The sequence below is a fragment of the Eptatretus burgeri genome, chromosome 5, assembly GCF_056783735.1.
Source record: "Eptatretus burgeri isolate ZD-2024b chromosome 5, Ebu_testis_v1, whole genome shotgun sequence".
NCBI classification, from domain to species: domain Eukaryota; kingdom Metazoa; phylum Chordata; class Myxini; order Myxiniformes; family Myxinidae; genus Eptatretus; species Eptatretus burgeri.
This window is the reverse complement of record NC_140965.1, coordinates 43,097,436-43,122,266: the sequence shown is the minus strand read 5'-3', so window position 1 is coordinate 43,122,266 and position 24,831 is coordinate 43,097,436. Positions and strand designations below refer to the sequence as shown.

General features: G+C 44.0%; 1 protein-coding gene across 6 annotated transcripts in view; it reads right to left on the bottom strand.

The window, feature by feature from the left end:
* The window catches only part of SLC45A3 (solute carrier family 45 member 3), a 71,917-nt gene that overhangs the window by 29,655 nt on the left and 17,431 nt on the right, over positions 1 to 24,831 (bottom strand). For all 6 annotated transcript variants that reach the window (XM_085881632.1, XM_085881637.1, XM_085881631.1 and 3 more), the window contains one exon: positions 10,785 to 11,291. In XM_085881632.1, the coding sequence (XP_085737758.1) occupies positions 10,785 to 10,920 (136 nt within the window). In that variant the 5' untranslated portion in view covers positions 10,921 to 11,291. The remainder of the gene's footprint in view (positions 1 to 10,784; positions 11,292 to 24,831) is intronic.

Genomic DNA, 24,831 nt, shown 5'->3' with positions numbered 1-24,831 from the left:
GAAAAAGTGTTCCCTCCTCAGCCAGGGCTCTTTCGCCAACCGCACCACCATGGTCCACAGTGTCCTGGCCAACAAATCTGCAAAGCTGAATTTAAAACTGCTTAGCACTTTTCAGTGTCTTCCTATCCAAGTTCTCACACATTCTCACTCAAAAACAGGGGGTTTTACACCACAAACTTACTCTATACTGTCTTGAAGTAAATATTCACTACCTCCTAAGTGCACGTTCAACAACATGACTTACATAGAGACAATTTTTCTGTTACAAGAGTAACAAGAAAAAGAGCAATCATAAATTGCAGACCCACACCAGGACTTGTTTTAGGTGGCATTTGTGTAGTTTTGTGTCGTGTATTTTGTCTGGTGTACTGGTCTGGTGTACTGGTGCGTTGCATTATTATAAAAGACATAACGAGAACTGCCATTTTATAACTGCTGGCAGTGATGACCGGGTACCAAGACGTCCCGCTTTGATTAGACACCGAACCCTGACCCATGACATTTGTTATTATTCAATCAAATTCAGAATGGGATTAAAATAAATTCAATTCAATTCAAATCAAATGAAAGACCAAATTGGTACAGCAATGGAGTCATCAGAATCTTCTCCAAACCACCTCTTCTCCAATGGCTTGATTTCCAATCATCAATTTGGTTTCAGACCAGGTCACTCTACCCTAGATATGCTGCTACTGCTCTCCCATCAATGGATGGAGGTCCTCAATGCCAGACAGGAAATCCGAGCCGTATCCCTGGACATATCACGTGCTTTTGACACAGTCTGGCACCCTGCCCTACTCACCAAACTCTCTGCCCATGGTATTCAAGGTCATCTCCACTCATGGCTCGCAGACTTCCTCTCCTGTCGCAGTCAACGTGTGGCCCTAAATGGAGTTCTTTCATCCCCTCTTCCTGTGCAGGCTGGAGTTCCTCAAGGTAGCGTTCTGGGCCCTGTTCTTTTTCTGGTTTTCATCAATGATCTCTCGGACTCTCTGGAAAATCCTCTATTTCTCTTTGCCGATGACTCAACCCTCTGCCGTACCATCTGTCATCCCTCAGCCCGGCAAGCAGCAGCTTCTTCGCTCACTGCAGATCTGGATAAAATCACAAACTGGTCCAACACGTGGAACATGTCTTTCAATCCAGACAAATCTCACACTCTCACTATGTCTCTTCGAAAGGACCGTTTACAAAACCCCCCATCCACTTTCTCAACAATCCTCTGGAAGAAGTCTTTTCTTTCAAGCTTCTGGGTCTCACTATCTGCCATGACCTTTCCTGGGAAAGTCACATTTCCAACCTTGCCTCAAAAGCCAGTCGCCGACTGGGAATCCTCCGTCGTGCAAAGTCCTTCCTCGGCCCTCTTGAGCTCCTGACCACTTACAAAGCTTTTGTCCGTAGCCTGATGGAGTACTGCTCTCCCCTCTGGGCTGGTGCTCCTGCCTCCCACCTTTCTCGACTTCACGCTGTCGAAACCAGGGCTTTTAAGATCATTGGCATCTCCCGCAATGAAGCTGAGTCTTTGGGCCTCTCACTCAATCACCGCAGGTTGGTCGGTGGTCTTTCTGTCTTCTACCGACTCCTCTCCAGCCTTGCCCCCTGCTCTCTCTGCGATTTGTCCCAACCACATTTCCACAGGGCGCTCAAGGTCCGCCAACAACCCCCTTCTGGTAAAACTACCAAAATCACGAATCACTGCTCATCTTCACTCTTTCATTCCTCTTTTTTCCCGCCTTTGGAATAAACTTCCTCACTCTATTCTTTCCCATTCTTCCCTTCAGGCTTTCAAAACAGCTGTTCACCACCACCTCTTATCTTCCCCCATCCAAATCCTCGATCTTTTCCACCCCCGATAATCCACCCAAGCCCACTTCCTTCAATTCTCCTGCTTTCCTTCCTGAAAGTCCCTTTAATGTCCATCTTCCCCTCGCCATGTTCCCCGTCCCATCCCCATCCCTCTCCCTTCCACAGTTCACCTGTGTCTGTTCCCCAATGTTTTGTCCCTTCCACTCCCGCCCCTCTTGTCTCATGCCTCCTTGCTGTGAGTTGTGTGTTAGCTCTCATACGAGCCTCGACCAAGGTATACAAAAAAAAAAAAAAAAAAAAAAAAAAAAAAAAAAGAAGAAGAAACCCAAACAAGCAAAAAGCAGACAAAGTCATCAGGAGGAATCTGGATAGGATTCAGTTTCAGCTGCTACTCTTCTACACTCAAACCCATCCAGGTGCAACCAAGTGAGCCTTATTTTTATTTTTTTTTTTAAATCCAAAAGAACCCAGATTAAAAAAATTCAATACTTCTGCCTGCCAGACCATGCATCCGATCAGGTTGAAATTGGAAAGGTTTAAAAACATATTTCCCATCACAACTAGATCATAATTGTGAAGTTTCACATCGATCGATGAAGCGGTTCAAGATATTTTTTTCAATATCCTCCTTCAATCCAAATGGCTGCCAGACCATGTGAACTATTAATTATTTGTGCACACTCTGGCACCCCCAACGCTTGAGGAACATTTGTGTAAAGTTTCCTCTCAATTTGTCCAGCTGTTCTAGAGAAGAAGATTTTGAGGGGTTTAGGGTAAATCCAAATGGCTGCCAAACCAAGTGATGTGACCTGTGACATCATAGGTGGGATCGTTTTGTTACCTCAGCCACCGAAGGTGAAGAAGGTTATGTTTTCACCCCTCTCTGTCTGTTTGTCTGTCGGATATCTCAAAAAGTTGTGGACGGATTCCGATGATACTTGGTGGTCAGGTTGGGTGTGTGATAACGATAAACTGATTAAATTATGGTGAAGAGCCGGATTCAGATCCAACTACTAGAATTATTAAAGTGATTCTTCACCAATGAGAGATCGGGCCAAGAACGATATATAGCACGATATTTCAGAAATGTAATGGGCCCGATATGTTATCGTGGAACAGGCATTGCGCAGCGGAGGGTATGCGCTCTACCGAGTGCCCTTCTAGTTCCTCATGGATAGGCGGTCATAGCTGAAAAGTTTCACCTCGATCTGTTCAGCCATTTCAGGGAAGATTTTTGAAAGTTTTTTTCATGTTTTTTTGTAAATATGGCTGCCAAACTACGTGCCCGATAATGTCATCAATTTTTTTCCGTCGATCAATTTATCCCAAAATGACCATCAAAAATTCAGACTGATCAGATGTAGCGTTCTACACAAGGCAATTACATCATAATGAAGGCACCTGTATCATACAAAATCATACTTATTCCCCATGTGGAGTACTTCCCACATGTCAACTATCAACTTTTTCCCATGATGCGATTTCAGAGATACAGAGGTCCAATTTTTTTCCCCTTTTTCCAACATGGCTGCCACACCATGTGACCTATAACATCATAATTATCGTTAAACAAATGAGTAATCGCTCCGATGGTGAAAATGTTGTGTCAATCCGTCAAGCGGTTGCAGAGAAAAACACCATCCCCCACATTGTGCAAACAAACAAAGAAGTAGAAGACGTCCTGCAGAGCATGATACTTACAAAATCCATCAAACAAATGTGCCCTCAAAAATAATTGGTGGTTGAATTCAATAACCAAATATGCAATTCCTCTGCAAATTTCAAGTGAATCGGATGAAAATTGACAATTTTAGAATCTGGCCTATGCTGACCTTTAGGCCTGTGTAGACCTACAAAATAATTGGTGGTTGAATTCATTGACCTGAAATATATATTCTCTTCAAATTTCAAGCCAATCAGATGAAAATTGCCAACAGATGAAACAGAAGCCAATCAGATGGTTAACCTTGGGACTATGTTGGCCTTTTGCTTCATGTTGACCACAAAAATAATTGGCTGGTTGAATTCCAGTGACCAAATATGCAACTCCTTCAAATTTCAAGTCAATGAAATGAAAATTGAGGATTTTAGAAGTACCTCCTTAGTTGTTGACCTTGGGACAATGTTAACCTTTTGGTCCATGTTGACCTCAAAAATAATAGGCTTGTTGAATTCACTGACGTGAAAGAAAATCCTTTTCAAATTTTAGAAATACCACCTTAGTTCTTGACCTTGGGCCTATGTTTACTTGTTGGTCTTTGTTGACCTTAAAAATAATTGGTCGGTTGAATTCAGTGACCTCAAATATAAATCCTCTTTAAATTTCAAGACATTGGATGAAAATTGAGAAATTCAAAAATCTCAGCTCAGTTGTTGACCTTTGGCTTATGTTGACCTTTTGACCTCAAAAACAATAGGCTTCTTTCTTATGACAAACTCTACCATGTGGTGAAGTTTCGTGAATATCAGTTGAAAATTTTGACCTGAAGATGACACAGACAGGCAGACAGACAAACAGACAGAATAACAAAATCGACAAACCAATATACTGTTACGGCTGTGGAAATTCGCAGAACACTATAAAGGTCCTTAGTTCAGTTAGATCGATAAGTCTGTGTTCAGTTAGATTTCCCCACCGTTGTTTAATGGGGTTTATTCGTGTTAACAGGGCTGTGATCCTTTGAGATAGTGTTTTTCTTTGACTATCGTTATTTTGGACCAACCACGTTTCAACCACCACGATCGCCTCAACCACCAACCACACCTAACCACCTTCCCCGCTACACCAACTGCCGATCCCCCTTCTCCACACACCCCGCGGCAACCCTCTCCGCTCATAAAAACCGTCTCTACAAAGCGAAAGGAACAAGGGATTCCGAGAACACCATGGGAAATAAGAAGTTCCGATGGCGCACGGATTTTCCCTCCTGCTTTTTCCCGTGCTGTGGTATGGGGGAGGTGCGATTTGAGCCGGAGGTCAAAGGTGAAAAAAGGTGGGGGCCTGATTTTGGGTGAAAGATGGGCCCGGCGCCCCACCCCCTTTGGGCCAGGGCAGCGAATTCTTCTTCCCCCGCGTGCCGCGGGGGAGGGGGGAGGAGCCGTGGAAATATAAGGGCGCGCGGAGCACCGCGCCGGGAGTGAAGCTTGTGGTCCGTTGCAGTCAGTGGAGGTCTGGACTTATGTGCGTCTCTCACCGCTGGTCGGTCGGGTGGAAGTCTGTCTGTCTTGAGAGTGTTGGTGGTTTTTTCTGGTGGTCTTCTTGGTCGGGATCTTCGGCTCGTGGTGGCCTGTCTGCGGAGAAGCGGTCCGTGGGACGACCCATTCGTCGGAGCACGCAGTCGGTGGGGAGTCCGGGCGTGGCACCAGGGACACGGATGGGAGGCGCCGCTTTGCCAGCTCTGTCGCGCAAGCCTGCGCATCCGTGTGGAGAGCGCCGGAGAGAGCTCGCCGGCACCCGTGGAAGGCCGAGCTCAGCCGCGGCTGTCCTAGCTGCCGTGGGGGACAGACGTCGCGACTCGCCCACCATCGCACCACGAGGTTGCATGTAACCTGCAACGGTCTCGTGGGGCCCGTTTGGTCATCCAGGCTCCATGCCATAAAGGTCTACGGACCCTGTCTGGCGCCCTGGTCTTTGGGGGTAGCCTTTTCTTTTCTTTTGAATGAATGTTGGTGGCGCCGTGTCCTATAAGTAGAACTGTGTAAGTGCCGTACATCGGTAATTGCTTATAATCGGTTGTAGTGCTTTCGTTGACTGTATAAGTGTTTTTCATTGCATGGCTGTATATGTGCATGTGTGCTGTGTATAATAAATGTGCTGATTTAAATGTTAAACCTGTTCGTCGTGTCATCTTTCTCGTACGCCATCTCGTATTGCGGAATATTAGTTGGGTTTTAAATTCCCATTAAATAGAATCGGATCCGGCGAGGTCGGGCGATAATACCCGCTCGGTTATCACTGAAGAACGGAACGGACCGCTTGAGCGGTTCGTGTCCAAGCCGACCTGCGTCGAGGTACGGTCTCCTGGTAGGCTACCCGCGCGAGTACTTAGGTATATCGACATTCGGCGATTGACCCTATTTTGCGCGGGTAGAAAATTAGCTCGGCCATGGTGGGATTAAGAACCCACCCGTGACAGGGTTCCAGCGTTGTTCCGGAAGGTCACGACTGAATTGTCCGTCCGTTGGGCGACGCGGCTGCTATTAGAAAAATGCGGTCGATCGCACGCCGGTGGGTGCGAATTCGTAACAATACTTTAAAAATCTTCGACTTTGCAAGTAACAAGAAAAACCGATTAATGGACCCAAATGCAATACTCTCTCCTCTGGAGATGGTAAATATAACCCACGTGATGACATGGGCCATACAATGCTTAGCACAATCTCGCAATGGCTCTCGCCCTTGACAATAGGGAATATTGTGAGAATATTGTTCTTTAAAAGAGAATATTCTCTAAAATAGAGAATATTGTGGGTGAGAATAGGGGAGGGGAGGGTGATCATTGTGCAGTGCCTTCAGAAAGTATTCACACCCCTCGACTATTTCACATTTTGTTGTGTTACAGCCCTGACATAAAATGGATTGATTTTAAATTATTTGACACTGATCCACACAAAATACCACATAAAGACAAAGTGAAAACATGTTTTTCAATTTTGTTTCAAATTAATTAAAAATGAAGAGCTGAAATGTCTTGCATCAATAAGTATTTCCAAATTTAGCTCTGCTATGTCATCCCCTTTGCTATGACATGCCAAATTGAGCTCAGATGCATCCAATTTCATTTGATCACTAGACGACCCATGAACCCGTTCGGTTCCTGTTGTGACAGCGGTTGATAAAAAAAAAACATTTCAAGAAAAAAAGATAGCCCCAGCGAACTATACCACTGAGGTTGTTTGCATTGATAATATAATCCCGAAGAGTACTTGACTGAATCGGGAATCGATTTTTTAAATAATTTTTTTATTGCCCGATTTGAACGAAACTTGATACTGCACGCCGCAGGAGAATGGCGAGTAAGGTGGCACTAAAATTTTTGCGCTATCATGTACCGTTTTGGCTGTTTTTCGGGAATATACATACATACATACATACATGATGAGAGTTTTAGTAATATATAGATATTTGAGATGTTTCGCCAACTTCACCAATTCAATTGATTGGACATAATTTAGAAAGAAACAGCTTTCTCTGTAAGGTCTCAGTTGACAGTGCATGTCAGAGCAGAAACTCTACCATGAAGTTCAAGGAAATGTCCGTAGAACTACAAGATAGAATTGTGAGGAGGCATAGATCTGGAGAAGGGTATAAAATAATTTTGAGTGTTGAAAGTTCACAAGAGCACAGTGAGCTCCATCATTAGGAAATGGAAAGAATATGGAACTATCCAGACTCTTCCGAGAACTGGCCGTCTGACCAAACTGAGGAACCACACAAGGACCTTGGTCTGGGAGGTGATCCAGAATCCAATGACCACTCTGACAGAACTACAGACTTCCTTGGGTGAGATGGGAGAACCCACCAGGATAATCTCTGCAGCACTTCACAAATCTAGACTTCATGGGAGAGTGGCCAGACTGAAGCCACTCCTGAGAAAAAGCACATGATAGGACACCTGGAGTTTGCAAAAAGGCAAGTGAAAGTCTCTCAGAGCATGAGGCAAAATATTCAGTGGTCTGATGAGATGAAGACTGAACTCTTTGGCCTAAATGCAAAGCGCTACATCTCGCAGAAACCGAGCACAGCTCCTCACCCATCTAACACCATCCCTACCGTGAAGCATGGTGGTGGCAGCAACATGCTTTGGGGATGCTTTTCAGTGGCAGGGACTGAGAGACTTGTCAGGATCGAGAGAACAATGAATGAAGCCAAATACAGACAAATCCTTGAGGAGAACCTGCTTCAGAGTGCAAAAGACCAAAGACTGCGGCGAAGATTTACATCTCAACAGGACAATGATCCCAAGCATATAACCAAAGCAACACTGGAATGGCTTCAGATCAAGAATATGAAAGTTCTTGAGTGGCCCAGCCAAAGCCTAGACTTGAATCCCATTGAGAATCTGTGGAAAGATAAAGATTGTCTGTTCACCGACACTCCCCATCCAATTTGACAAAGCTTGAGCAAATCTGCAAGGAAGAATGAGACAAAAATCCTTAAATCCAGATGTGCAAAGGTGATACAGACACACCCAAGAAGACTCAAAGCTGTAATCGCTGCCAAAGGTGCTTATACAAAGTATTGACTCAGGGGGTTCAATACTTAGACACAAGACATTTCAGATTTTCATTTTTAATTGATTTGTAAAAATTTCTTTAAAACGTTTTCACTTTGTCATTATGGGGTATTTTGTGTAGATTGGTGAAATTTTTTTTTTATTTCATCCATTTTAATTTCAGGCTGTAACAACAAAACACGACAAAAGTTGAGGAGTGTGAATACTTTCTGAAGGCACTGCAGATACAGTATATCAAATTTGGGACAAAGACAAGTGCACATCAGTGCACTGTTATATGACGTAGTTTGACATGGTAAAATCAACACAATATATGGTCATTGGTCCTGGAATAGGGAACACCGAATAAGCCAACCCAACCCTTCATAAAATTATACAACCTATTAAAGAAAAGTACTTATTCAATCACTTTGCACAACTATTTATCCAAAAATCATAATGCCGAATAATGCAATGGCAAGCAATTCCACATCCCACAAACTCAATGAAATAATCAGTCAGAAGGTAATTATGAATGGTAACATTGTTAAAATTAGGGCAAAAATAATTTTAAAAAGACAGGTAATTTCGTTTTAACACTCGGCATTCCTACCCGTCACTTCACCGATGGATTTAATCAAAAGACATGTTTTACTTCACAAATGTATTGCATTCCTGTCTGTGAATCTCCGAGGATATTAAATGAAGTGAAACACACAAAAAAATGTTCTTTTGTATTTTTTTTGTTATTGTTGGTGCTGTCATGGTGGCTGTGGTTATTGTTGTTTGCTCTGTCCGTGTCCTTCTGAAGGGTTCCTTGCCTTTCTGTCGTAGAATAATAAATGTTACCGGTGAAACCACTATGTTAAGCTCCCATTCACCCTTCTTCGATCACAGAAAGGGGGCTTTTAAAACGGGCATCCCTATGATAAAAGGCAAATTTTTGTTTCAAGTAAATCAATTATTAGCTTTCCAACTGCGCCATTTTTAGCTCGCCTGTTCGAAGAACAGAGAGCTATAGCGATACCCCCGGCATGAGCGGCAGCGTCAGCATGAAAATGTTAAAGTTTTTTGGTTCAAGTTATTTCCTTTCTCATGTTTTTATCTACCACACTATTTTTTACTAATTACAATATACAAATACATATATTGCTTTAAAATTATTTGGATCAGCCTTCACTGCAATGCTTTACAAACTAGAGGGGGAGCACTCGGTAGAGTGCAAAACCTCCGCCGCCAATACTGCTAGGTCACTCAAGTGAACCTGATATCCTATTCATTCAATTTGACGTCAACAGTGCTCACAGAGTTATAGTTTGCAACTTTCCCTTTTACTTTTAACTTTTACATACTCAATTCATTCGTCATAACTAGATTCCTTGAGACAGAAATTGATTTTACGTGGGTATATCCACCTGAAGTTCCAAAATCAGCCGCAATTATAATTTTGGCATGTTTTTTGTTGGAAATCACTTATAACATGTAGAAATGCAAAAACAAAAATTCCAATATTTTTTCAAAATGGCCACCATAGCAGCCATATTGGACTTTGGACAAAGTCCAAAATCTAATGGCATGATCCTTGGACCATACCTAATCCCCCCACCAAGTTTCGTCGAAATCCGTCATGAACCACGATTGAATAAACTAAACTTGATCGACGCGCATGTTGAAATGCCAAAAAAAAAAAAAAAAAAAAAAAAAAAAAAAATCGAATTTTTTTTGAAAAAAAAAAGTTGCAAAATTTTGTTTTTTTTTCTCTAACAATTTTTTTTTGGGGGGGGGTTGGAAATCACTTAAAACATGTAGAAATGCAAAAACAAAAATTCAAATATTTTTTCAAAATGGCCGCCATAGCGGCCATATTGGACTTTGGACCAAGTCCAAAATGGCATAATCATTGGACCATACCTCACCCCCCCCACCAAGTTTCGTCGAGGATTTTTTCCGTAATACTGTTCACAAACAAACAAACAAACAGACAGGGGTGAAAACAGTAACCTCTGTCCATCTTCAATGGCGGAGGTTAAAAATATTATTAGACTGGTCTTTGAGCGTCAGCGTCAGCGTGAGCATGAAAATGTTAAAGTTTTTGGTGCAAGTTATTTCCTTTCTAATGTTTTTATCTACCACACTATTTTTTACTGATTACAATGTACAAATACATATATTGCTTTAAAATTATTTGGATCAGACTTTACTGCAATGCTTTATAAAAAAAATATTATTAGACGTCTTTTTAAAACGATAAATGTATAAACAGGCGAGCATTGAGTGGCTTTAACACCAACTCTGGTTATTATTCTGCGACAGCAAGAAGTGCGACATTAAAGCTAGAGGTCCGGCTTCTTCTTCAACCGGGAAAGACTTGCTTTTAAAACGATCAATTTTTTATAACTCTTCGACAGCAGGAACCCTTTAGAATGAAGCGTGACACCTGGACAGATGCTTTTCCTTTTTGTAATATAAAACCTAATGTTCGTTGTGGAGCTTTACATAAATCACATGCGGGACAAATATATGAGGAGACACCTGTGTACTTCTACATGAATTACAATTGGACATCAGAGGACAATGGACAAACATATGGTATATGGGATTTTAACCTGGGTTCATCACCACACGAGCCAAGGGGCCAGATGGGAATACTAACAAGCCAAGCCATTTTTTTTTTCGCAATTCACACTGTAACCAGGATCATATTATTCTGAAATATCCATTGTACTTACTACATTTGCTATACAAAAATCGATGAAGACCTACCAAGCACCATGGTCATGTAACGTTCCTCAACACCAGATTCCAGCAGCAGTGGTGGTACATATGTGATACAGGCAGCCACACATATCTCAAGACCACCAGTCAGTGCATTTATTAACACCAACTGTAGACACTTCATTCTGCGACACTGTTTTGTATCCAGTGTTGTAGAAATCCACGTCTTTTCTTCCACTTCTCAATAGAGCACCAACACATTTAATATAAAACACTGGTCAATGTCATAATTGCATAATGAATGTTGTGAAAGGGGTAAAAAAAAAAAAAAAACAGCTGTCCTGGTTTGAGTCATTGCCTTGGACCCTTCAGAGCAATGCATGTTGGGCAATAGCAATCATCACAAAAGATCAGAGGAGGCAGCGCTTTTCTGGGAAAAAAAAAACTTCCGTGCTTATTCCTCTATTGGCTGCTCGATCAAGTGAGGTAAACTCCAGAAGGCAACTTCATTTTGGCAAGGATGAAAATATAGGATGCACATACAATGATCCATCACTAAAAGGGATGTGGGAAGGAAGACAACAATATTCATTAACACAATCAATTTTTTCCAGTAATACATAAATGTGAAATTGATGAAACCATTTCATCAATAAAGTATGTGTCAGATTGGTATAAAAAAGAAATACAAAGGTAGATAAGTAAATAAAATGAATAAATAAAGCCATTCTGGGTCCAGCAGTAGATCTCGAGCATTTGATACAGTCCGACACCCCACCTTGATCTCCAAACTCTCTGGCTATGACTCCAAGACTACCTTCTCTGATGGCTCACATATTTCCTCCGCTTCCATAATCAGCATGCATCTCTTAACAGTTAGAGTTCCTCAAGGTAGTGTTTAGGCCCAGTGTTGTTACTCACCTTCATCGAAGATATTTCTGATTCTCTGGAAAATCCTGCCTATTTCTTTGCTGATTATTCCGCTCACTGCCGTATCATTTCTCATTCTTCACTCATGCAGGCAGCAGCCTCTTCCATGTCTGCAGACTTGATATAATCAGGAGCTGTTGCAAAATTTGGAATATGTATTTCAACCCCGACAAAAAGCACTATCCCTCTATCTCGTCTCACCATCAACCATACATCCTTCATTGTGCAAGGTCTCTCCTTAGCCAGTCAACTTTTGACAACCTATGAGGTCTTCATGCACAGCTTTATGGAGTACTGCTCTCCCCTTTGGGTTGGTACCCCTGCCTCACACCTTGCCATTCTTGATGCCATGGATAGCAAGGCTTTTCGCATCAAAGGAAGGTTGGTGGCCTATCTGTATTCTGCAACCTCCTTCTTGGTCTTGCACTCTCTACCCTCTCTTGCCTCTGTCTCTGCCAGGTTTCTGCAGGGTGCACATGGTCTGCCAGTACCCCTTTTTTGGTTAAACCCCCAAAATCCAGGCTCACTGCTCACCTCCACTCATTTGTTCCTCTTTTCTCTCACCTGTGGAACCAACTTTCACAGTTTGTTCAGTCCCATTCTTCCCTCCAGGGCTTCAAGACAGCTGGTTTTAAGATGGCTGTTGAACACAGCCTCCCCCACCCCACCTCCACCTCCAATCCATACGATCTATTCTTATGCCTGATGTTGGCTTAATGGTTAGGGTGGAGGGCTCTGGATCCGAGGATCCTGAGTTCAAATCCCACTCAGCAGTTGAATTAATACCAGGTGGGGTTGACTCTGCCTGTCAACCTTCTGAGGTCGGCAAAATGAGTGCCAGCTTGCTGGTATCCTGTGTCAGAGTGGTGACCCATCCAGGATTGTGCCCAATAGCCAAGGAGACTACTGAGGCAGCACAAACGCTCTGCAGAGAGTATGGTCGCAACGGATGGATAGATGGATGGATCTATTCTTCCCCCAACTTCCCAAGCACTGGTTTTTTGCATTTACTGTGATTTCCCCCCACCCCTCTTCCTCACTTATTTAAGTTTGTTAGTAAGTTGGCAGTTGGTTTATTCCTTTTCTGTTTCATCACTGCCTCCCCCTTCCTCTTCTTGCTGCGTTTCGTTCAGGTTGTTCACCCTCCATGTGTTCCTCTACTCTCTCCTTCATCTCACTCTCTATCTACTCTGTCGTTGGTGCTTTCCCCTTTCCATTTTGTTCCATTCTGCTTTAGCTCTCCCACAAATCTCGATAATGTATAAACTATGGTATCCTATGAAATCCTATGGTATCAAAGGCCATCTCCACTCATGGCTCGCAGACTTCCTCTCCTGTCGCAGTCAACGTGTGGCCCTAAATGGAGTTCTTCCATCCCCTCTTCCTGTCCAGGCTGGAGTTCCTCAAGGTAGAGTTTTGGGCCCTGTTCTTTTTCTGGATTTTCATCAATGACCTCTTTGACTCTGGAAAATCCTCTTTATCTCTTTGCTGATGACTCCACCCTCTGCCGTACGATCTGTCATCCTCAGACCAGCATGCAGCAGCTTCTTCACTCTCTGCAGATCTGGGTGAAATCACAAACTAGTCCAACACGTGGAACATGTCTTTCAATCCGGACAAATCTCACACTCTCACTATCTCTCCAAAACGACCGTTTAGAACCCCCCCCCCCATTCACTTTCTCAACAATCCTCTGGAAGAAGTCCTTTCTTTCAAGCTTCTGGGTCTCACTATCTGCCAAGACCTATCCTGGGAAAGCCACATTTCAAACCTGGTCTCCAAAGCCAGTCGCCGACTGGGAATCCTCCATCGTGCAAAGTCCTTCCTCGGCCCACCTGAGCTCCTGACCACTTACAAAGCTTTCGTCCGCACCCTGATGGAGTACTGCTCTCCCCTCTGGGCTGGTGCTCCTGCCTCCCACCTTCCTCGGCTTCACGCTGTGGAAATCAAGGCATTTCAGATCATTGTCATTTCCCGCGATGAGGCTGAGTCTTTGGGCCTCTCACTCTCTCACCACAGGCAGTTCGGTGGTCTTTCTGTCTTCCACTGTCTCCTCTCCAGCCTCGCCCCCCCCCGCTCTCTCTGTGATTTGTTTGTGATCGCCCCCCCCCCATGCTCTGTGATTTGTGATCTCTGTGGTATACAAAAAAAAACTAGACATAATTTGATGTCTTGGCATTGATATGCCTCCGCCCACATTATTACATCATTATCATTACACATTCTTGTACCAAATTTGATTTAAATCCCTCCAGCTGTTCTCAAGCATCATATTTTTTTACCTGACAAGACCTTTGACCTCTTGATGCCAAAATCTAATCAGTTTGTCTTTGCATCATAATATATACTTGTACCAAGTTTGGTCAAAATCCCATCACTGGTTCACAAGTTAACACAGCAACAGAATTTTTATATAATGGGACCTCTGACCTCTTGACCCCATAATCTGATCAGTTTATCTTTACATCATTTTCCATACTTGAACCAAGTTTGACTTGGATCCCTTCAGCTGTTCTTAAGTTACCACTGAAACAAAAATCTATCACAGATGGACAGACGGACAAATGGACAACCCAAATACAATGCCTCCAGTGACTTTGTCAGCAGAGGCATTAAAAAAAAATAAAGAAGAAGAAAAAAGCAGCAAAATTGGAAGAAAACAGAATGCAAAACTCGTGGTGATTGTCCATGCATTCAGCCATAGTGACCATGTCGTTTCCCAACCCATACACACAAGTTGGAATTAAGCAACAATGGAATTAGGCATCTCAACCGAAAGCTGCGGTGAGTAATAGAGCACGATGTTATCATAGTTACCGAGTTCACCGAGGCTTAATCAAAATTCAGCAATTCTAAAATGAAATTTAGGATGTGCTGAACAGAACAATTCCATGCACCACGTATAGATGATGCACAGTATGACGAGTCAAACAAAAGAATTTAATGACTGAAGTTTTCAGCTCAAATATCATGCAACTATAATATTAATTTTTCTTGAGAACTTAGCTTGCATATAATCTTAAAAAGAAACTTCAAAATGATCTTTCAAATATTTTAAAAGAGCTGCAATTGGTCACACCCCATCACAGTCCATGCATTTACAGACGTATAACAGACACAGCATGCTTGTCCATGTAGGGCAGCGTTAGAGTTGGACGAGTAGGATAAGCAAGCAAAGAATCAGGACACCGCAGTAATGGCGTCATCAAAAGAGAGCAATATACGATAATGTGACGAGGATTAAATCGATAGAGATTGCAGTAAATCGAAGAATGAACTATCCATATTAAAGTAGATCTGCGTGCCAGGTCTCTCACCGACACAAGGATTGACTCTTTAGAAATGGGTGAGGAAGCCAACTAGGATATTCCACTGGCATTCATTGTTCATTCAGATGAAGGTAACATTTAAAAATGGCTGTAAATATTTACCTTTAATATGAATCAATAAATTAGGAATGAAAAGGAAAATAAAAAATAAAAAAAAGATTAATTTTTCTATTTTAAACATGCTGCATTTGACTTTGCCAGACCTTTCATGAATTAGTTACGAATTTGGAAGTTTCCTGCATTCAACATACAGGTCCTATAGCTCAGTTATATCGATAAGTAAATGTGGATAGATAGCTCCCTTTTCCCTTGTCTAATGGGAATTAAATCTACGTGTGCTGTGCGTTATTTTAATAGTTAGGATTTTTACACCCCTTATAACAACAACACGCCTTCACCTCGCTTCCTCACACTGACGCCATTGTCTACGTGTGTTCGACCACGTACGTGGGCGGAGTTTCCTCGGCTAACAGAGCTCCGACTCCGCCCCAGAGAGATGGAATGTTCCCCTCGACCAATGGGAGGCGTGAGAGGTCTCAGACATCGACTTTCTCACGAACCCTCGACCAATGGGAGGCATGAGACGTCTCAGACATCGACTTTCTCACGAACCCTCGACCAATGGGAGGCGTGAGACGTCTCAGGCATCGACTTTCTCACGAACCCCGGACCAATGGGAGGCGAGACGTCTCAGACGGCGATCCTCCCCACGACACCCCAGCTCGCAGGAGAAATACAATACAAGAAACGCCAGGGCCTTGGAAAGAGCGTCAGGGTTGGGGAATCGGGTTCGAGGTGCCGGAGATCGACTCGTCAGGTCTGGTCGGCATGGCAGCGATCGGGTTCGAGGTGCCAGAGATTGACTCGTCTGGTCTGGTTGGCTTGGCAGCGATCGGGTTTGAGGTGCCGGAGAGCGACTCGTCTGGTCTGGTCGGCGTGGCAGTGCTTGGGTCGTCTCTCGACTCGTCCACCTGGCGTCCGACGTTTTTCCTCCGTCCCTGGTGCTTGGAGTGGCATCGTGTTGCGGGTTCGAGTCCCGTCGAGCCGGATCGTCGAAGACCACACGAGGTGGACAGGTCCAAGCGCAGGCTCTGGTCTGCAGCTCCCTTTCCTCGAGCTGGAAGACGTCGCTGGAAGACTTCAATAAAGACCATTGGGGTCCATGTCTGTGTGTGTGTGTGTGTGTGTGTGTGTGTGTGTGTGTGTGTGTGTGTGTGTGTGTGTGTGTGTGTGTGTGTGTGTGTGTGTGTGTGTGCCCGTCTATAAGTAGCAACTGTTCCGTGCTTTTTGCTTGTACATTGCATTTATTAATATTCGGATAACTCTACCCTTACGTGCTCCCCTCATTTCCCTATTGTTAATAAATATCCCCATTTGTGAAATGTATCAGCTCGTTCGTGTCATTTCCTCTTTTGGCTTAGCGTGCTGCGTGTTGGAAAATTAGCAAGGCCGTTGTGCTGCTGTAAGGGGGACATTTGGACCGACAGGACTTTGGTGACCGTCTGCTCAGGTCACACTCTGTTCGAGTACGCTAGCGGCTTGTTCCATACGGGTGCCGTCGAGGGTGTGGAGACTCGGTAAATCGCCACGTGGACATCTAGTATAGGTATTTTGAAAATTGTCAAATAACCCTGTACCACGTGGTAGAAATATTGACGCTTCACGGTCCGATAAGGGACCCGTACTTTTCGGAGTTTTGCAAAAAGATACGATCTAAATTCTGGGTGATCGGCGGAGTCGACTCTACTGCTCCACATAGCGGTGGTGCTCGTTGCCGACGCCCGGCCTGCAACAATATCAACTGAGACTGTGTGTTGTCCAAACTGTTTGCGATAACTATTTCGAGGTCCACACTCTTCACAGAGCTCAAAGGCTTAACAAGGCTCATCGCAGAACATTTCGATATTATAACAAATCCTGAATGACTCACCAATCTGATGCAGGACACTTGACTGAAAGTGGCAAAACTTGTAATTTGTTCCGGGTGCTGACAATAACTCGTCAAACTCTTTGTGAAAGACACTGTAGAATATTTAGCATCCAATAACCAGTGCTGGCAGGTAGGTTCTATGGCTTAAGGTCTGACCGAAGTATGTCGTACACAAACTGATGGTGTCGCCCAGCATGTGAAACACCAGGATGACATTTCAAAGTTGGGTTGGGATTCAAACCCAGGATAGACAGCTCAAAGGCGAGTGTGCGTACCTCTAAGATATTCTGACAGCCCTCACTGTTGAGATCATGATTAGTTATTCGTTTATTTCATACTTTTGGGTAAATATTTTAGAAATTATCTGTATATCTATCTATAATTCCAGCAGTGTGTGTGTGTGTGTGTGTGTGTGTGTGTGTGTGTGTGTGTGTGTGTGTGTGTGTGTGTGTGTGTGTGTGTGTGTGTGTGTGTGTGTGTGTGTGTGTGTGTGTGTGTGTGTGTGTGTGTGTGTGTGTGTCCGCTGTTTCTCGACAACCACTGGTCCGATCTAATTAAAACTTGCCAGGTATATTGCTGGGGACCTGAGGATGTGCCTTTTCAAGGTTTGATATTAATCGGACAAGTGCTTCCCAAGTTATGACCATTTATTTACCAACCAATGGCAAGACACGTTGTTGCGTGGGCGTGGCCGATGGGGAAGGGAAGCACAGCCACGTTCCCCATTACGGGTTACAACGTACGGGCTTCCGGAGAGTGATGACTTCGTGTATTCTAATAATTTCTCGATTTCTTATGCGTATTTATTGATAAACACAATAGCCCAAGTTATGATCGTTTTCATATTAGACGGTGTATAAATTTCGGGAACATCAGAGTGCTGGTATGCTCCGAACCAGGAAGTAAATTTTTTCTCTCTCTTCTCTTCTCTTTTTGTTTTTCCTTGCCACGACGTTGCGAAAAGGTAAAATACATTGGCGTTAATTGAATAATTGGGTATTAAAAATAAATTGCGAATAATATCGAACTTCCGGGTCACGCACGTACGGGCACGTGAGAGCGAAGAAACGGCCTGTGTGGTTTATTTTATTTTTTTTTTTTTTACGGGCACATACTAGTGACTAAAACTCTCATTATGTATGTATGTATGTATGTATGTATGTATGTATGTATGTATGTTCCCGAAATGCAGCCAAAACAGTAGACGACAACGCAAACATTTTAGGGCCATCTTACTCACCATTCTCCTGCGGTGTGCAGTATCAAGTTTCGTTCAAATCGGGCAACGGAAAAAAAAATATTAAAAAACAACTCCCGATTCAGTCAAGTACTCTACAGGAGAATTTGATCAATGCAAACAACCTCAACTGTGGAGTTCACTGGAGCTATCTTTTTCTGGTTTTTTTGAAATGATTTTTTTTATCAACCGCTGTCACAACTGGAACCCAACGGGTTCACGGTTCGTCTAGTTAACACTATAAAAGATCAACAAGCAGCTTGAACTTGTGCATAACATCCTGCATGAAAATAAAGAACTTCGTACACCTCTCACAAACTGGCACAACACAACAATCGAGTAAAACATGTGCATCAAGATAGAGTACAACTTTACAAGGCATTAAAACCTTCCCAAACCATGCATATTCCTCGGTCCTTAAATCACTCGCTTTGAGATCTTATGATATGCATGTATGCCATTCTATAAGTAAGAACGATTATTTTGTTTCAAAAGCTAATTTTTGTCCAACATAACTTTTAGCTACCAGTGAGTGTCTCAAGTCTTTAAGTGAAGGTCAGCAGCCCAGTCACCACCATCTCCCTCCCTCATCTCCAAATTCCCTCCCCACCCCTCATTATTAATGGTTAACGCTATCCTGAGGCCAAAAGGGACAATCCAAGAATTGCTTCACTTTGGGGGGAAAGTTTTTGTCTAAAATTTGAATTGCACTTGAAAAACCTCACAAGCAGTGTAAGGTCAGGGTCACACTGCCCCACACCTTGGAGAAACGGGGCTTATCCAGCAGAAAGCTCATTACTTATGACTCAGAACTTATCGTTCTTAATTAAAAAGGACCCTGTATTTTTCTCTAGTGCGTTGTGTTAATAGTAATGGCGACCAAGAGCGATAAATTAGTTACATAGTGACCAATAATATGATTTGGCAATACAAAATCTCCCTTAGCCACCTATCCTAGGCCCCCTCTGTTTAAGTTTGGTATTGAAGTGCATCTCAGGGATTGGAGAAGCGTAGTGAGCTTACCTTGCTGTATGGAGTGGTGGTGGTGATGATGATGATGGAGATGACGATGATGATGATGATGATGATCTTTAACTGCCACAATTATTCCCACCTTGTAGGGTGGGCCAGGGAATGTTTTTTGGCCCAAGTCTATCACAAACATGTGGGCCTGGCCTGACATTCGACTGAGTAGGTTTAAAGCAAGAATTAGGAATTCTACGTTGAATGCATTTAACATTAAAAAAATAATAAATAGTATTTTAACTATGTGTGATGAGGTTGGATGTGGGGGAAATAAAGTTTTAGCTTCACCCACCGTTAAACCTGCAATCATTTCAAGCCACCAAAAATTAGAATGCGGTGATACCCCACAATGTGCGACCCCGCTTTGCATGAATTTGCTTTCGCGCGAATCAAGTATTCAATTTTTGATTACTTCTTTTTTATTTATTTATCCATCAAGTGAGTCAAAAGTTACGAGTTTAAACACCGTCACCATAAATGTGACCACGGGTGTTAACATCACTGGCAGCCATTCAGAGCTCATATCCTCTCAATCAATCAATGGACATGTCATCATCTTCCTGCTCTGTGTGGCACCATAGTGGTAATTGTGCCAAAAACATCATGACAAAGCACCAGTTTGGAGCTGAAATTGAAAGTGTTAAAACGGATGGAATCGGGTGTTGGTGCCACCGCTGTTGGGTGTGAATTTTGTTCATGGAAGTTGTCTGCAAAGACAATTGTAAAGGCCAAAGAAAAAATTTAAGCATCTAGTCAGTCCAAGACACCCGTCGATGGAACAAAATTAATGAGATCTCGGATCAGTTCAATGCTGAAGATGGAGAGACTTTTATCCTCCTGGATTGAGGCTATGAATCAGCAATATGCATTTAAGCTGAGCTTATATGAAGCAAAAGAACAGGAAGGAGAGAGATCTACCAAGGAGATGTTTTGGCCAGTCAAAAGTGGTTTGATAGATTTCAGCGGCACAGCAATTTGGATAACATTTGCATAACTGGTGAAGCTGCGAGCACGGACGAGCAAGCAGCAGCTGAATTTCCATCCAAGTTTAAGGCCCTTGTGGAAGTTTACCATCCCCAGCTATTTTTTTTAATGTCAACGAAACAGAGCTTTCTTTGGAAGGGGATGCTGTGCCATACATTCATTTTGAAGGAAGCATGGCATGCCTCTATAGCTCCAAGGTATCAAAAGACTGTCTGACATTCCTCCTTGGCGGCAATGTTACAGGAGACGTGAAGTTAAAGCCCCTTCTCATGTACCATTCCGAGTTGCCACAGGTCATGAAGGGTTACAAGAAAATCATCTCCCTGTCGGCTGGAAATCTAACTGAAAGACCTGGGTGACGATTGGTAAATGTACAAATATTTATCTCCGCCACCGAATGTGGATGGAGGTTATGTTTTCGCCCCGTCTGTCTGTTTGTTTGTTTGGGAGCAAGATATCTAAAAAAGTTGTGGACGGATTTGGACGAAATTTGGTGCACAGCTTGAGGATATGACACGGACGAAATTATTACATTTTGGTGATGATCCGGATCCAGATCCAGATCCGAGAATTTATAAAGTGATTTTCCCCCATTGAGAGATAGGGCTAAAACGATATGCAACTCGATATCTCAAAATGTTCTGGAGGGATTCAGACGAAACTTTGTGGACGAGTTGGTTCGGTGACAAGAACAAGCCGATTAAATTTTAGTTCAGGTCCAAATTCAGATCTGGCCTATCAGTTGGATGCAAAACGTAAACTGATCAGCCTGGCGGAGATATGCACTCTACCGAGTACCTTTATAGTTCCTTATATTTATTCATTTAATCGTGAACATTCATGTTTTCAGGTTATTACAGTTAATATTGTTGTGGTTGACGAAATTCGCACACCACCATTCAGGTCCCTTAGGTGAGATATCTCCGTAAGTATATGTGTAGTTAGGCCCAAACCCGTTGTCTAGTGGGAATACATGTCATTCATGCGTGCTGCAACTCTTCAGGATAGCCGTTTTTCTTTTACTATCTTTATTTTGGACCAACCGCCATTATTACCACCACCAACCACGTCTCAACAGTCATCACAACATCAACCACCCACCACAACGCCGCTTCACCACAACAGCCACGACCTTTACCGTCACACCTCGCAACCGTCGCATCGCCACCGTTCTTGCGCCGCTTGTGGGTACCGGTATTGGACTCGTGCAGGGCGCGCACCGAACAGCGTGTACAAAACATCACGGACTTTCCGCAGAAAAACGGATCAAAAACGACTCACGCCCACTTTTGTTCCGTCCAATCGGTGAGCGAGGGGCGATTTGGCCCCGCCTCCAGGGCGTTGGAGGGCGGTCGCTATATGCAAATTCATGGATCAAAAAGCATTCACGCCCACTTTTTCTCGGGCCAATGGGGAGCGAGGTGAAAGGTCGAAGGCAGGGGGTCAAAGGCGAAGCCACGGAGCTTATATAAGCGGCTGCGTTCGTCAGAAAAGGGTCGTGTGTGCGTTGGAAGGAGTTCGCAGGAGGTAGAGTTCGGAGTTGGTGTCGGAGCGAAGAGGACGGAGCTGTGTAGAGGCGGCGGCGGCGAAGGCAGACGAGGGGGTGCTCGCGTCGGTGCCGGGAGCTGCACACCAGGGAGGCCGACGGCGCGACCTGGTCGAGGTGGAGACGCTCGTCGCGGGACCCGAGACAGAGTAAAAATCCTCCTTTCCCCGAGCATCAGCAACCCCCTCCTGTTTCCCCCCGCGCTGAGATAGTGCGACCAAGGGGGCCCCCTTCCCACCCCCTACCAGACACTGTCCGCGAGGCCCGCGGAGTTGAGGCACCACCGCCGCTCCACGTCTCATCACCAGACGGGTAGGCCCGACACGGTCTCGGCCCCAGGCCCGCCTACCCCCTCATCCTGGAGGGTGGTTCTCTTTTCTTTTGCTTTGGGAATGTGTGTTGTCGGCGCCGTCTGTGAAGTAAAATTGTATAAGTGTTGCCGTGTGCTCGCATAGTCGGTATTAGATCTGCATTGTGTTTTCACTTTTACATTTGCTTGTTGTGTAAATTGCATTGTGTCTTTTCTGTGTGCATTTGGTGGAATTGTATATGTGTGCTTCCCGTGTGCCGCGAATAAATGTGCTTTATGTTGAACTGTTTCCCGCTTTGCTTCGTCATTTCTTTCATTGAATCCTCATCTTGCTTCACGTAAAGGGTTGGTAGTGGGCTGAATACGCCCGATAATTAATCGAACCGTCGAGGTCGACGATAACACCGCTCGGTTATTCTGATAGTACGGAACGGGTCGCTTAAGTGGCCCGTGTCCGAAGTCGACCTGCGGCGAGGTGCGATCGCCCGGTCTACCCTCCGTGTGGGTACTTAGGTAGGTCGAATTTGGCGAGCAACCCTATCCCACGCGGGGGCCGATTGGCTCGATCGCGGTGAGACCGAAAGGTCCACCCGTGACTGGTTCCCGGCGTTAGTCCGAGAGGGTCACGACTGGATTGTCCGTCCGGTGGGCGACGTGCCGCGATTCGAGTTACGTGGCCGTTCGCACGCCGGCGGGCGCGAATCCGTAACAATATATATCATTCTTATGTCCCCAGAAATTAACACCATTCTATATGAGCCCCATTCTGTGCGAATCTCTCAGAATCCTATCCTTCACACAAACCTGGTTCGTACTACCCGCACTACTAAGGTTTAACGTTGCCTTCCCAGCAGTCGGTCAGGACAGGAATTTGTAATGTATTCAGTCCCGGCGATACCTCTCCAACTTTTCACGAAAGGCACCATGGGATCTTTGACGTCCATCAATGACGAGTGTTGGCAGATGGGTCATCCAGGTTAACGTCCTTCCAATGGACGGCGCACAAAGATATATCATTCTGAATGTGAAAAACCAGTGTGAAAGTTCACAGCTGGGTTAACATTCGAACCGAGGTTAGACAGTTCAATGGTGAGTGCAGCATGCATACCTCTAGTCTCGACCATTCTGTCAGACATAATGTTGCTATGAGGTCAGAAATATTTTCTCCTTTAATTAGAAAGGAAAAATATGTTGAAATTTATGACAACATAAATAAAACAGAATCCAATCAGTTACAAGTCCTCTTATTTTATCCTATGACATGAAACAAGACAATTGTCTCTATGTGTGTACATCTGCTAATTATGAATAGAAAACGGCAAGGCCAATCTGCACCAAATCTTGCACAAGTGCTCCAGATACCCAGGGTCAGGTCATGGGAACAGAGTAATCTCCTCACCTCCCACCCCTCTTTCCCTCCCTGGCGACCCCATTCGCCTGTGCATGTGGAATAGTGGAAGTGGTCTCCCTGCTGGAGAGAGGTGTGATTACTAGCCAAGGCACAAAATATATTGCTGCACCTCCATGAACACCGCCCCTCCACCCCCCCCCTCTCTCTCTAGGACACTCCTGAGGAGAGGGACTGTTTCTAGCTATATTAAGATAAGACAATTGTCTGCACGTGTGTACTTTGCCGATTATAAAATAAAAAATGGCTGGGCCAATCTGGGGAGACGACATGCAATTTTCGCCTGAACATATAGAAGACGACGTGCAATTTTCAGATGGGTAATCCAGGCTAACGCCCTTCCAATGATTTTTCATCATTGAGAGATAGGGCTAATATAAAACGATATGTAACTCGATATCTCAAAATGTTATGGACGGATTCAGATGAAACTTGGTGGACGAGTTGGTTAGGTGACAAGAACAAGCCGATTCAATTTTAGTTCAGGTCCAAATATCAAATGCAATGTTCGCCTGAAGATACAGAAGAGTGAAAATGGCAAAACCAGTAATCCCTGCCCTGAGGGAGGGTGTGTTGATGACACATCTCACTCCATAAGGGAGCAGGTATTATTATTTTTCAAAGAGAAGTTTATTCCACTCCACCTTCAAGTGTGCATACTTCCAGGCCACCCTGTCAGCCCTGATGTTGCCACGGTGTCAGTGATATTTTTTTTCCTTTCATGAGGGGGAAAAAAAAAAATTGAAATTCATGACGAGACAGTAAAACAGAATGCGACCTGTTGTAGGTCCAATCACTTTATAAAATACAATCAACCTTCCTCACACTAACCCTAATCCGAACTCCTCCACACCATAACGCTAACCCTAACCCTTCCACATACAAACTAAAGCAAATATCTCCATCTGTGAACAGTCTCAACCTTTGACACGAAGTATCTGCAATTCAGGTTCTTCCACAGTCATTTCAACCTTTAGGCCCAGTCACACCTTGACGTTTTAGCCAGCAATGGCAACGTATTAAAATGTATGTAAAACGCTGGCTTACGTTGAACTTTTGATGTTTTTTTTAAAGATTCGGACGTATTCATAACGACTTGGTCTTATGCATAACGTATTAGAAACGGACACAGAACGTTTCGTTGTGTTGTAGATAACTTATACCAACGAATGCTGAGCCTGTTGTCGGCCTTCACAACCTATGCCCAACGATAGTCTAACTTATGCATAGCGCGCTGCACGCATGGCCGACGATCACGTGGAGTAGCCTATTAAAAGGCTTCCGCACAACGATTCAAATCATAACCTCCGCAGAAATGGAAGTGTCAACATCGCAGTCACACCTTGGCGATCTTGCCAACGTATGCCGACCTCTGAAAAATGCGTCTAAAGTTTG